The sequence below is a fragment of the Tinamus guttatus genome, unplaced genomic scaffold, assembly GCF_059628265.1.
Source record: "Tinamus guttatus ecotype Peru unplaced genomic scaffold, ASM5962826v1 Tinamus_guttatus_pri_ptg000006l, whole genome shotgun sequence".
Taxonomy (NCBI): domain Eukaryota; kingdom Metazoa; phylum Chordata; class Aves; order Tinamiformes; family Tinamidae; genus Tinamus; species Tinamus guttatus.
In genome coordinates this window covers 709,316-724,013 of record NW_028288540.1, presented here as the reverse complement: position 1 = coordinate 724,013, position 14,698 = coordinate 709,316, and the positions used below count along the sequence as shown (strand labels likewise).

The 14,698-nt window shown below is 39.0% G+C and overlaps 1 protein-coding gene across 1 annotated transcript in view; it reads right to left on the bottom strand.

Moving 5' to 3' along the window:
* RBM33 (RNA binding motif protein 33) overlaps positions 1 to 14,698 on the bottom strand; it is an 83,998-nt gene that overhangs the window by 55,074 nt on the left and 14,226 nt on the right. The window contains 3 exon segments of the mRNA XM_088521093.1: positions 5,477 to 5,648; positions 11,794 to 11,904; positions 13,009 to 13,309. Coding sequence (XP_088377219.1) covers positions 5,477 to 5,648; positions 11,794 to 11,904; positions 13,009 to 13,309 — 584 coding nt within the window.

Genomic DNA, 14,698 nt, shown 5'->3' with positions numbered 1-14,698 from the left:
CATCCATCCAAAGCAATCAGGAAACTAAGAGTGTAACAGCTGAAGCTACTGAAAATACCATTTTAAACATCTTTGCAAGGGAGCTCAATTAGGTTTTGAGGTTGAGAGTTCCCTGAAGCACCTGCAAGGGTGAGAAGAGCACATTTCCATGCCAGCAGCTATTCCTACTGGCAGTAGGTTCTACCTGCACCATGAACTGCAAAGACAACACATGTGTGTATGCCAATTACCAGATCCTACCAAAGCCTACGGAAATCAGAGGCTTTTTAATAATAATAGTAATTACAAATTATTTTTGAACCTGCCAACTACCCAGGACTGCCTAAACCCCCAGGATCTACCACGTTTCTCTACTTCTGAACAGTAGCGATAGTTTCCCTACTGCCTTTTCCTTTTCTCCCCCATCTCCGACATGGGAATTAAGCGTTGTCAAACTTGACTTTACAGTCCCATGAGCCAGATATTCCTAGGAAACCCTGCCTTTGCGTGAGCACCTGCCTGGGGAGCTCGGCAGAGCCCAGGACCATGAGGCTGCACAAGGAAAGCGCTCGCGCGGTCCAGAAGGATCGCCCTGCCCGGAGCCTTAGTGCGCTGCCACGTGTGCACACTGGGGCTTTCTGAGGAAAACGAGGACAAATGCTCCCGCATGCAACGCAGTCAACAGCATGAGATGTCACTTAATCAACCACCTCTACTCATCCTTAGCTCCCAGGATTAAGAAAAGCTGGTTTAATGGGAAACCAGAGCTCTGACTTCAGGCATGTCCTCACCTTGGGCAAGCCGTGTTTCTCCACGGGTGTGTGGGTGTGCGGGGCCATCGTGGGCGGTCACGGCTCTGTGGGAAAGACCCCACGCTCCCTCCCACTCCCTCTGGAGCCGGCTTAGCGGCTGTGTTGCGATTAGAGGGCCTGAGGGTTTCCACATCCTTTCCAAACCCAATTCTGGGCACGAGGCTATTTCGAAAGCCTTCTTTTCTTCCAGACTATTTTTCCTTCCAGGCCTTCCAGGCTATTTTTTCTGCCATCTTTCACACTATAATCCTGAACACGGTGGAAAGCAGAGTTCCGTCATGATAACAAGGAGTTAGCAATGAGCTCATTCCATCAGGCAAGATGCTACCTCCTACTAAACGGACTGCAAGTCGTGTGGAAGAAGGCAATTCTCAGCAAACCTGGGACTAGAGCTTGTCTTCCTACAAGGCACAACGATGTCCAAGTCTCAGTGTCCTTAGTGCATATAAAGGACATCAAGTACAAGTGACTGCAAAGTAAAGAAGGGGTTGTGCCAAACAAGACAGTTTCGGACAGCTAAGCTGCTAGGGCTTGGGGAAAGGATGACAGCATCCAGGTCCAAGTCCATTCTAATGATTTTTGACATCAGATACATTTCACTTCCTTTAAATAAAAGGTAATAAATTATTTTCCTGCTCTCTACAGCGGTTCTCAAGCCTTCCAAGGCTGAGTCTTTTAGGTACAATACACACATCCAGATTTTCTGTCCAAAAAATAAAACTCTATACAACTCAATTTTCAAAAACTATCTCAAAGCCAAGCTGTATTCATTACAGCAAGTATCACTGCAGACAGATACATGCAGACACATACAGGGTATATACAACCACAGAGGTACATTAAAACCCTTTTTTCCCTTAAGGAAAAAAGGAATGCAATACTACATTAACTCATCAAGCCTACTTCCCCATGACTTGCCACCGAAAGCAATAAAATCCACCCATTATTAAGAATTAATAATATAATTCTTAATAAAGAATTACGCTTAAACAGAGAACTGTGGGTTCAGACCCTTGGAGACAGAGTGCAAAGATGAACACTCATGCAGTAGAACAAACTCATTCACCATAAACGGCCCAAACACTTAACACTGCTTCCTCACTATATAGAAAAATTAAGAGTTACTCATGGGATTGACATGGAAAATGTCACCACTTCTTCTGAGTTTGGGCATCCCATGCCAGGAGCTGCCTGGGCCAGCCTGGATGGGGTGGGTTGGGGTTTGGTGCTGACCCAGCCACGAGCCCAGCTCTGTGTCAGGAGGCTGCCCCAGGACACGGGCACCTCAGTTCCTATTCTGGAAAATGCACAGATTTGCAACTTAAACCACACTCCGGAATTACCATATAACAAAATATATATAATATATATGCATACACCTAGAATTACGTATATGCACATATAGGTATGCCACCCAAATTGAATGTGACAGCAAATGTTTCGTTTTTTTTTCTTCTTCATCATCCAGACTCGTAACCCAATTATACTATGCACTTCTGCACGCAGTGCAACAGGGCAACAGAGGAACATGCATTTTAATTTTCCAGTTTTGCCTGAAGTCTCAGCTGCTGGTTATGACAGTGAACATAAATCATCTAAGTAGAATATAACAAAAAGTATTACTGCATATAATAATCATTCCCACCACTTTGCAAGGAGCTTTCTGTATTTTTCTTTATCATCCAAAAGAAAATACTCTCCTCATAACTACATCAAGAACAGCCCATTTTTGGGGTTTAATAGGTGTTAAGCCGTTGCTCCTTATTATTGCTCCTTAATGGGTAAACAGACGTGCAAATTTAACTCGGTGAAGAGTTTGATGACATATTTCACAAAGATGGAAAACTTCCCATCTCCAGAAATCAACTAGCCAGTCTTCCTACAATACCTCACTCCTTTAAACTTCAAATCCACTGGTTATATCATCTTGGAGAAGCAAATGTTTAGGAAAGGTCTCTGCTACAGCCATGAGAATCCTCCGCATTTTTAGCAGCATCCATTTATCCAAACCCGCACTGCTGCTCTCCCACCCACACTTAATGCAGTGAATCAGCAATTATTTTTCTAGTGTGTCTAAGTGTCAAGATTAATTTCACTATCCCTGGTAATAAAATGGTTTCAAATGACATCTTTAATCAGCAAGAAAGACTGCACTCCTCCAATAGAGACAAGCTGTCACAAAAGGTCACCAAAATGTGACAGGATAGAAATTACGTTTGTAACTTCGACTGAAATGTTAATTCCTCCTTAAGTGTTTTTGCAACTATGTTCAGGTTTTAAAGTAAGGAGATGTAGCTCTGCAATGAACTTTCATTTCTTTAAACAACCAGTCTATTCAGTTTAAAAATTTGCTCTGATCTCAGAAATGAGCACTTACAGGTGGGTGGCTCTTGTTTGACAGTTTTTGTTTTTGCTGCTGCTTTGCTTTCCACCAGGAGACCAGTTATCTGATCTCTTTATATCAAATTAACACAGAGAAACAACAGCAACAGAAACCATTTCACAAAAGCATGTTTCCATTTTTGCCAAAAATGGGTTTTAAAAAGTTAGTCTATAAATTCACCCACATTTGCATCTTCTTTTATTTAATATCTTAGAGCTACATCACAAGTCACCCATAAAATTCAGCCTAATTCTAATCACTACTGTATTAACAGCCAAGCTCCACACAAATTCTCTTCACTGGATGATCTTGTTTTACATAAAATAGTATTGCAAATCTAGATACACATAAACACATGCAAATGCCATTTACCTTAAAATTATGTGCATGGATTTATTTATTCCAGCGTGCTCTTATTTTTAAAGGATACTATCCTGTAAAACCACTTTCTTTTTTTGTATAAATAAGCTTTGGTCTGAAAATGCTGAGTACCAATAAGGTCTTACGGTTGAAAACACTTTCTGAATGGGTTTTCACATTCTCAGCTGAAAATTCCCTATCCCACATAGACCACTGAGCGCCTGAAGCCTCCAGAGGGTTTCTCCAGTCTCATTCAAATCAGAATCAATTCCTAATTATTGAAAACAATGTTATAAAAGGCCTTGAATACACACTTTGCTCGAAATTGTGAGAAAAGCTATTTGCTAAATACAGATAATGGATGAGCAAGCTCCCAACCCAAAATCAAGCACCAAGATACTCCCTCGCAGCATGATGGGAGTTACTTGACATAAATATTATTGTGAAAGACCAGCTCAACCTCAGTGCTGCTCCCCAAGTCCTCCCAGCTGTAACACGTCTATTCTAGCCTTGAGCCATCCCAGTTCTTCACGCACATTAAACCCCCAAACTTCTTGTAGTTAAATTATAAAGAATTATTAGGATATGCAACTCAGAGAAGATTCCTCAGAAGTAACACCTGCAGTAAAGCAACACAAGGCTTCTAAGGCAAGAGAAAAATTCCAATCAGAACGAGTTCTGGCAACCAAGACAGAATGTAATTCTATCTGACTCCATTTGGGAACGTAATTCCCAAACTCTCTGCTGTCCAAACAGCAGTATTCTCTGGAAAGCAGGCAGAAGCACCCAGCCACCAAGTTCAGGCTACACAGACACTTAAATTTCCAATCTGAGAGCATCTCCTGCTCAAAGACAGGCATCAATCTGACAGCATTACTGAATAAAAACCTCATATTCCTATAGCCTGGCCAATCTATAAATATCACTAAAATTAACTCCCTCTCCAAGTGGTATCTGGCAATTAACAAAGAGCATCTGAAAATCTGTCTTCTTTACCAATTCATACCTTGCATACCCTGAGCCTCTTTAAAAGATCTGACCTTTTTCTCCATGATTTGACTTGATATTTCAGTTCACTAGGAAAACTAGGAGAATAGTATGTTTTTCTGAAAGCAAACTTTAAAATCTTCACCAAAATCTTAATTTCTTCACCAATACATTTTTTTTATCCTCTGTATTGCTCTCATAATAGTCCCTGTCACAGGCTGCTTGTAGCACCGTTGAGTGTGACCACCCCTGTAAACCCAGTATGAGCAATAAATACATAACACGGGCAACACAGTCATCTGCAGTGCAGCTAGTCCATTCCAAAGAAATAAAAGTAATCCTGAATTAGATACTACTTGAGTATCCAGGATGCAGGAGGAGTCTTGAAATTAACTCTCAAAAACATCAGGCAAGATGATTTTTATTTACAAACTAAAACAAGACAAATAAGAAAGCTGCAAATCTGCTGGAACTAACAGCCTCTTCCATGCACTAGCGACAGGCAGCAGCCTCCCTAGAAATCAAACACACCCATACCCATGCTCTGCCACTAAGACAAGATTAAAGTTTATCCTTTTAAACACCAGCTAAAGCTGTAAGTTTGGGATAAGACGCCTAGATCACTCCATGTTCAAAACGCTGAACACAGAAGAGAGGGTAGTCTGTACTTTTCTAACCTCCACCAAATGCATTTGCAGAAGAGAAGAAAGGTTTGAATGAATGAATACTACCCTGCTTTTCAAAATACTATATATTTAGACATTATCCAAGGAGATGAAACTCCAGACTTTAGTTCAGATTATGGATGACATTGGGCAATTTTGGTACAGGTCAGTCTAAGTCAAAAGACTTCTACTGACAGAAAAATGTTTAATAGCAGAAAGTTTTGGTGAGCGAGCCTTCTCGTTCCTTTTATTACAGCTCTTCAAAGCAGTCCATTTCCACAGAACCTCACCCAAAGTTTCTGGAATGTTTCTCCTTTCTCTTGTCACGTCCGATAGCCTAATTATCGTTCCTTCTTTCCGCTCAGTTTTGAAACGCAGTCGTCCAGACTCTTCATCGTCATCTTCCTCTTCATCGGATTCTTCTTTGTTTTTTTCCTGAAGTTCTAGAGATTCAATAGCTGCCTGAAACACAAAACAGCAAACATGAATACTGAGAAGTCTAGTTTCTCATCAACAATAAGACTTAGAAGACAAAGCTTTAAGGTCCCTGTATACGAGTTTTTCTAGCACTACACATTAATTCTTCTACATACATCTGAAAATAAAGATCAATGAGTAATAAGGGTTTAAGGATGCTTTAAATACATAGACATTAAGTATAAATTTTGAACGCCTACCAGCACAACATACTTTGCTGTAATGTTGAAGGGGATATTGAATCTTTTGTTAAAACCAACATCTAAATAGCAACTACTCTGGGGAATGGATCAACATTTCAGGATTGACTAAGATATCAGGATATTGAGTATTAGCAGATTCCAGTAATCTTGATCCTTAAAAATAAATTAATGACTGCTAATAACTGTCATTGCAATGAAAAAATACAGATAACCTCACATTTCTCAATTATATTCCCCTAGCTATGCACAAGCTCTACTTTTTCTCCTCTTTAAATATTTCCCTGTTTTAATTCAGTCGCTGATGAAGAGAACATGGAAGCGGATTACATAAAATTTCAATAAACTAAATGTGTATATTGGAATGCTGCTCCTTTGCCCTCATTTACATTCTGGTTCTCTCTATAGCAGAGAACATTTATTTAGATGAAACAATGTCCCAAATGAAAATGGATTCCTCTCCTTCAAATTAAACAAAAAAAATTAATTTCATTTCCCTGCACTGGCATGATAAAATTAATGTACAGAATATTACACAAGTTATATTTGATTGCTGGAGTTGAAAATTAGAAAGTTTGTAATATAGTATGATTTTCCATAAAATATTTTGTTCCTGTAGATGTAGGGTTTTTTTCTGCTTCACAAAGATGTGCTAGAAGCCTATTCATAGAGACTACATATGCATTTTAATTCTTGGCACAGCCATTAAATGTATCACAACTTCTATTCTGCTTGAGGACAGAAAGAAAAAAAGTCATGAGCGAAATATAACATGCAGGAAATGGTTTCATCTCCTAATTAACCAGGCTGGTGCAGCAATTTATACGAAAAAGGCATTGCCAAGTGTGTCAATCAGATGGACAGATACTAAGTCAAACATGAAGACAATGATTTAATGGCAGGATGGTGCTAGAGACTGCAGATTTCTTCATCTCAGATGCCAATGTCATCCAAAAACAACAAGAAATACTGGGACCAAGATTAGCAACAGGATCTTGCATGATGATTTCTACTTCAGGAGCAGAATAACAAGTGAAGCTCAAGTCAGTCCTTTAAAAGTGAAGGAATGAGAACAGACAGCTTTGGTCTGGTGAAAAAGAGATCTCTGCACGTAGTTTTCCCATGTCATGTTCAATTTAACATCTCCTCCTTATCTCAGATGTATTTTACCCAATGCAAGCATACATTTAAGCTTAAGTATTGTACAATCAGACCTCTTAAAAATACTTCAAGGTATAGCTAATGATATCGCCGAAATTTTAAAATACAAGCCTTAAAGCTTTTTAAAAAAAAAAAAAAAAAAAAAAAAAACACTTTGTTTCTTCGCACAGACTTTACCATATCAAACAATAAAGTTTAAAAAAGAAATCCCCACACACAAAACAAAACAAATCACCACAGGATTGCAGACAAAAAAAAAAAAAAAAAAAAGTCTGAAAGAAATGCAACTTTTAAACTCAAATCCAAACTGAGGACAACAGGCCTGGTTAACAGATGCATGTAATGTCAAAGCAGCTCCGAGGAAAAGCAGTTGGACCTTGTGGAACAAGCAAGGGTTGTTAGCGAGGGAAAAAGCCCCTGTTAACCAGGGCTAAAAAAACCCACTACTTCCAGAAGAGAGACTCCCAAAGGAGTAGCAATATTTCTATCAAATCCGTGATTTTGAACACCCACAGTAAAACCCACAGTTCTGCTACTCCAGTGCTCAGGATGAGGATTTACAAGTGGGAAAAGTGGGAATTGGAGTGGCTGCTTTGCAGGAGGAGTTGATCTCTCCCTGCACTGGGCCTTCTGCCTTTCTTTACTGCACAAACCCTAGAGGCAGCTGGCGTTCACATCCCTCCCAAGCTATGTTGGGATTCCCATTTTTATCCATCATAGCCTTAGTTCAGATACAGTTTAGTCTTTGGGGAAAGAGCTTCATTTAAGGCTCTGCATATGAATATATGGCAGATTGCAGAGTCAGGTATAACGTAAAGTGGTCTGAATTGTCCTGAAAAGCGTTGCAATATTTTAATGAAAAGCTATAGAAAATAGCTGTGGAAAAACCATTTGAGTTGTAAGAATCAGAATAGCCTACAAAACAACTACCGGCCTGTGCAACAAAAATACTTTTCTATACAAAATCTATCTGATCCTTCTTAGCCACTTGTACTAATTCTGTTGTCTCTTGGGTCTAATTCATATTATTCATCACCGTAATGCTTGGGTCACCTATTACCAAGCACTAAATATCAAAGATCCAGAATAAAAAAAACAAAGGAGCTAATGAAAAAGCAAATGTGAAGCCAAGTCAATGCTTGAGCATCAAACTAACTGAACTATGTCAAGGCCTGATTATAGGTATGATTGAGGCATTTATATTAGCTGTGATGGAGATGCAAACACGTCACATATGTTCTCTATGTATAGTTGCAGAAAAGGTTATCCGAGCTGGAAGGGGTCATACACTCTGCCCCAAAACTTGTTGGTATTTGTTGTAAGGCTCCTTCAGATCATCCTTGCAAACTCCAGCCTAACAGGGTGAGCTGCTTCGCCAAGATGACAGCACACGAATGGGTCCCACTTTCCAGAAGACAAGGAAGTTACACACGAAAGGACACAAGTGAAGGCACAGAATTAATAGATAATGGTAGAGGATTCTGATTAATACCTGCTAATCATGAATACCCACCTATACATAAGCAGCCCTTGAACAGCCACTGGGGGTCACTTGACTTGTCCGACAAGGCTTCTTCCCAGCTCTCCTCAAAGGTAGCTAAACATCCCACGTTAGGACACCTTGCACTAACTACTGAAGAGCTTGGCTGATTTTCATTGTGAAGAAAAATACTGACCTTACTCCCACCACAAGGTCAGCGTTTCTTGCCATGCTCATTAAGTAATTAAGCCATAAATCCCAGTCACTGACCAGAAGCTCCCTCCCAGGGTTAATCTGTGCTCTGTCCCCAGAGCACTCCTTCCCATGCAGTTGTAAGAAGGAAAACAGACAGAAAAAGCCCAAGGAAAGCATGAGAAAACACTAGTCAGCCTTAAAAACTGTGATCTCGTATCCTAAACAATCTCAAGTGTTCTCATTCAAGAGCTCTTAGGAAGAGAGAGCAAAGATGTGCACAGCAAGTCAATTTTGCGGAGGCTAAAACATATCCCTTGCACATAAGGTATTAGGAAGGAGGCACAAAGACATTTTATTCAAGTGAAGAAGCAACAGAGGCTTCTACCACAAACTAATATCAAGGCAGCAGCCGTGGAGATCAAGAAATAACAGAGAGCTGATAAAAAGATATTACACCTGTTCCAAAAGCACCTGCACCTAATGGATAAAAAGCAGGGATAGAAACTGGAAACTGAAAGTTTCCAAGTAATTTTTTTTTAAATATACGTAAAATCTAACTGCTCCAATTCATACTCTTTATCATTTTCTTCAGGTTTACAAAAGAAATCTTCTGAAAAAAAACTAAAATTTGTGTTTTAGGTAGGCCCAGCTGGAACAATCTCATAGACAACACTTGTTTTCTTTGAGAGAATAACAACTTAGAGGAAAAAAACAATATGTATGTAGTACATCAAAGTATTTTCTTGATTAAGGTTTTCTTTGTTTCTTATCAGCTTACACCAAGACAGTTCAAATTAAGTTCAAATTAATGCAATGAGAAATTGCATTAATTTCTCATCACATTACAGAAATTTCTATCTTTCAAGAAGAAATTGGAGACTTCACAGAAGATTAGTTCTGATAGTAAACCAACCAAGAAAGCGTAAATTCTAATTTTAAGAGGACTCACTCTCAGGATCAGTAGAAATAATTAGTGTTGTTATTGCTCAATATATTTAGGACGTGGCATACTCATGTAACTGGCAGTTCTACCACACCTATCTGATGCTGAAATTTCTGCCTACTGGATTTTAATTTGTACCTTGTGAAGACAAAAAGTATATTCTGAAGCACTACTACACCTTTTCTTCCAGAGTGTGTTTGGTCAAAATCCAAGCAACAGGTCTCCCAGTTCCCTTATTTCAGCAATTGCCCCCATCATGTTCCAGTCTCCTGGCCTGACTACCTTTTTTTCTCTGGATTTAGAGAATTTCTTCATGCAATGCTGTAAGAGGTTGTTTTGTTTAATGCAGAAATTAATTTCAACCAATGGATAATACGGCAAATTTTAACCAACAGACAATACTACTATTTATTTGTACCTACTGCTGCTCCATTTTTGGGCTGCATTTGTAACACTGCAACACCAATAACAACGTTTAGTGTGGATGAACAAGGGTAATCAGATTTAACCTCTTACATACTATTTGAATATAACTCAACAATATTTGGATCTGGAAGCACGTGCCTAACTATACTATACAGAGAAATGGATAAGCTGCAAAGACAACCTCTCCTGCTGGCAGACTCATTGGGTGAGACAAACTGAGAGCCTACAAATAAATTTAAATAGGACATATCCAAAACTAGTGAAGTTTACATTAGGAGTCAAAGGACCCACTGTTTTAGAAGCAAGAAACCTGTGGCAATCTCCAAGCCATCAGAACAAAGCTAGAATAACTGAATATAGACGTGGCCAAACGTTCACATTATGCGATTAGCAACTACTGTAACAGCTTTCCTAGCAAAGTCAAATTAAAAAGGGAATTGTATTCATGCTGTCTTTTGAATGAAAAGAATTTAATTCTGAATTATAACACAATTCTAGAAAATATGTTGCTTACAGAATTTGGACTGGTTTATATTCTAAAAGATAATGTAGCTTTTCCTTAGCTGGGAATACTGCCAAACTATGCACAGTTTAGATGCTGTCCTTGCTTTCACCATCTCCTCGAGACTGTGGTTATAGATAGCCCGGTTGTTCAGACTGCGTGTAAAATACCAGAAAGAAAGCACTTACAATTCGGTGAATGACTAATAAGCATTTCTTCTAAGATCTTTTGTTTGTTTTGAAAGGTATATTTAGTGATTAGGAAGTAGGAAGCTTTTAGATATATTTGGCATAGAATTGCATATTGCACAGCAAAGGACTGGACAGCAAAGGTGTCCCTGTTAGTAAAGAAGATTATTTAATTATGATGTTTGCTACAACTATAATGTTTGCTACAACTAAAGAGCACCACAGCACACCCATTTGTTGGAACTTTACAGAACAGCACTGCTGCGTCTTTGAGGAATTGATTTCCTGATGAATTAAGGCTCCGAAGAACAGAATCTGCCTACGCTTCTCAGCAGGTATTCTACTCAATCCTATTTAATTAAGAACTGGAATAAAAGCAATATTGAAGTAGATTCCTGGCGGGGAAAAGAAAAAAAAAAAAAAAAACCCTTTACCTTCCACATAAAGAATTTGTTGCAAATTAAGAACACGTATAAGAGCACTGTCCCACACCACAAGTAGGGAACATAACCTTGTTAGGTTTTGACAGGAGCCTTTCTGCTTGGGAATGATGGAACTCACCATTTTTCCTAATCAAAGAACACAAATCAACTTTACAGAACTTCCTCTACATATCTTTTTTCAAAGCTAGCTGATCTTCATCGTTCTGACATATCAGAGCTTTGGTGCTCACACTCCTTCCCAAAATGGGATTCTCGCCCACTTGAGAACTACATCTACAGTATTAATACCAACAAATTGTCTATCTGGAAGGTGTCACATTACAGTTATGAGGGATTTAACAAGACAACCCAGACATTGCACAGGATTGCTATCATTCTTCTGCCCAGAGGAGACTCTGAAGCTTCTAAGGCTAAAACTAAGTTAAAATATGGACATTTTGAACTCTCCCTTATGAGAGAGTTCCCCCAAAGGTTGGGAAAGGGGAAATGACAAAAACAGAGACAGTTTCTTACCTAGCAATGCAGATAAATTCCTTAACTCCAAATTCTGAAACAACTGGTATTTTAAATTTCTATTAAGCTCACAACATACCTCTTCTGATTCATTTGTCATTGCCTGGGTATCTTCTAGTTCCTCATCAGCTGGATAATCTTCTGGCTCTTCCATTGCTTGCTCATTATACGACTGCATGTAATCTTCATCCTGAAATAAGAACACGAGATGGTAAAAAGACATACACAAACTTTAAAAAAATACAAAACACCTGCTAAGAGTCGAGACTGTGCACACATCCACGTTACTGCTGTCGCTACCTGAAAGTATTGTACCTATCAGAAGTGTCAATTGTAAGTGACAGATCATATAAGATGTAATTATCAGGGCTTCTAACTAGTCACACTAATTTCACTCTTATTGAAAACACAACAAAAACAGCTTTCATCCAGACTCCAACAATGCCATCATAAAGGTCCAATTTATTTCTGGAGAGTTGCATCCTTACAAATTCAATGAACCAACGACTGCAGTAATTGCTCGCTGAAGATAACGTGTCTACAAAACATGTACATTAACATCAAGTTTTCTCTCTTAAAAATATAAATATTCTAACACATTCTGCAGTTATTTATATACAAGATAGATTCTATATAACTGAATAAACAAGTAGTGCAAAAACTTTTTTAAAATCAGCAAACTTATTTAGTAAACAACTCACTGAATACATCCAGTTCCAACTGAGATCAAATCACTTAGCAATTAAGTGCAGTGCATGTTCTTTAATACATTGCTTAAATTATATCAAATTATGCATGTGACATTTTCTGAACTAACCTCCAATCTCTTTATTCAGGTTTAGACAGTTCTCAGTTACAAAAAGGATGAATGAGCAGGACATCAATCACTTTGGAATATTAGCACCTTAAAGATGTCTTTAGCAGGTCAATAATCTTTTCACCTTCGAAGGACTTTATCAGATCTTGTCTAAAGCCTGGATAAAAGCTTTTGCATTAAGTACTTCTAACAATTGGCAGTGTATCTCCACCACACAAAGCTGTTTTCTTCCTTAAGGATACAATCCTCAAGGTCATGATTCTCAGCTGCCTTCCAGCATGACAAAGGAGCATTACCTACCGCCAAACAAGCTGTCAACACAAACTTTGTCACAGCCTAGATAAAGAAACTGGCAGACAGTGATAATAGGTCTAATTTTCCCTCCTCCCTAGGGAGGTAAACAGATTTTAAATCAGTCTAAAACCTTATGCGTGTGAAGCAATGTTATCTTTTAAGACACAATAGAAGGAAGCTCACTGGAAATTCATCTAGAGGTTCATTGATTTCAAGGTCTAGCACTTCATCTTCTTCTCCAGGCTCTTCCCCATATTCTATTTGGTCTTCTGACAGTTCAGGATCGTTGCCTTCATAGTGTCCCTCCTCTGCATACTCCGAAGCATAAACTTCAGGTGCTTCTGACTTGCCATAAACTAGTTCCCCTTCCCCTTGGTCATATTCAGACTCGTGTTCGATGGATTGATCGTTCATGGTCTCAGAGAGCTCGTACGACGAGAGCAGGCCAGAGGTGGTGTTGAGGCTAATGGTGACACCTTGAGAACTACAGCAAAGGAGAAAAAGATTAAAAGACTGAAGTGCAATGGCCAAGGGTACTTAGGAAGATTGAGCAAAGCAGCCAACAGTTACATATTTTCTAAGATGGTAGAAAAAAACCTATACCCTTTGTGCTATTTGACTCCATGCCATGTGCTCGTAACATACATTGTACCACAGCTTATCACCAGCTGCAGCCTGTTTGACCAACGGGATCAAAGCAACCAGATGGTCTAATGGGTCACACTGCCAGAAGTCCTGCTTAGTAACCGAAGCAGAGCAGTCGATTTTAATTCCAGGACTAACAAAATTACACAAAATTACTATAACTGCATCCATTTTCCCAATCTCTCAAAATAGGCTAGTAAAGCTTTTATATCTATATCTTTTTATATATATATATATATATATGTGTGTGTGTGTGTGTATATATACATATATATATATAATATATATATATATATATATATAAAATTCATTAATAATTATCCTTCTTGATTGCCTTAAATTGAAGCTTACATTTTTAAGACTTATCATCTTACTAAATAGTTCTTGACTGTATATAGTGTGGATTATTTTATTTAAATGTGTAAGGCTTACTCTAAACTAGTAACACAACAAGCAAGCACAGATCTTGAACAAAGGCAAAGGCGTTTAAAAACTGGGAAGAATCATTTCCAGGAAAAGCAAAACTTGGGATTTGTTGCTTAGGACAGCCACTCAAATAGAAGAGTGAACGGTAACTGCCCACTAGTTACGAGACTGCAGGCATGGTGGGGAGAGGCAGGGCTTTGTGTATAGGGAAAACAAAGAAGATTTTATTTGAATTACATCCCAATTATTCCTTATTTTCATAAAAGCTTGGAAAATTTTGGGATTGGCACAAGATCCAGGCAGCTGGATCAATCAAATGACCTAATATTAAACAGAATTATTATTATCGTTGCATCTGCGCAGCACAAATGGATTCAATGTGAAGAAGAGGCAGGAGAGATGGAAGGGGAGAGGAGCAAGGAGCCGGCTAAAAACACAAGGTCTAACAAAACCCTGCTTCCAGGGAGTAATACCATCACAGCAAGCACTGCTACTGGGATGCCCCATTTTGAGGGAAATGGTCCTGCCCTCATTCCTGCCAGGAATCTCACCCCATCCTAATCTCTCCAACACAGCAAGGCCCCTCCACCTCCAAAGCTGTGCCAAAGATGGAGAGGAGGTGGTAGAGCACCACAAGTAACTCCCTTCAGACTCTACTCTTGGAGCACCATGTAGCAAGCCAAGGAAATGCAGGCAAAGAACAAGAGTAATTAATTAAAAGTAGCAGCGCTGCATCACTCCTGCGCCACAACCACCTTCCCCCTTCAGTCCTAACCTAAAAGCTAAACCTAAAAATGCCAAG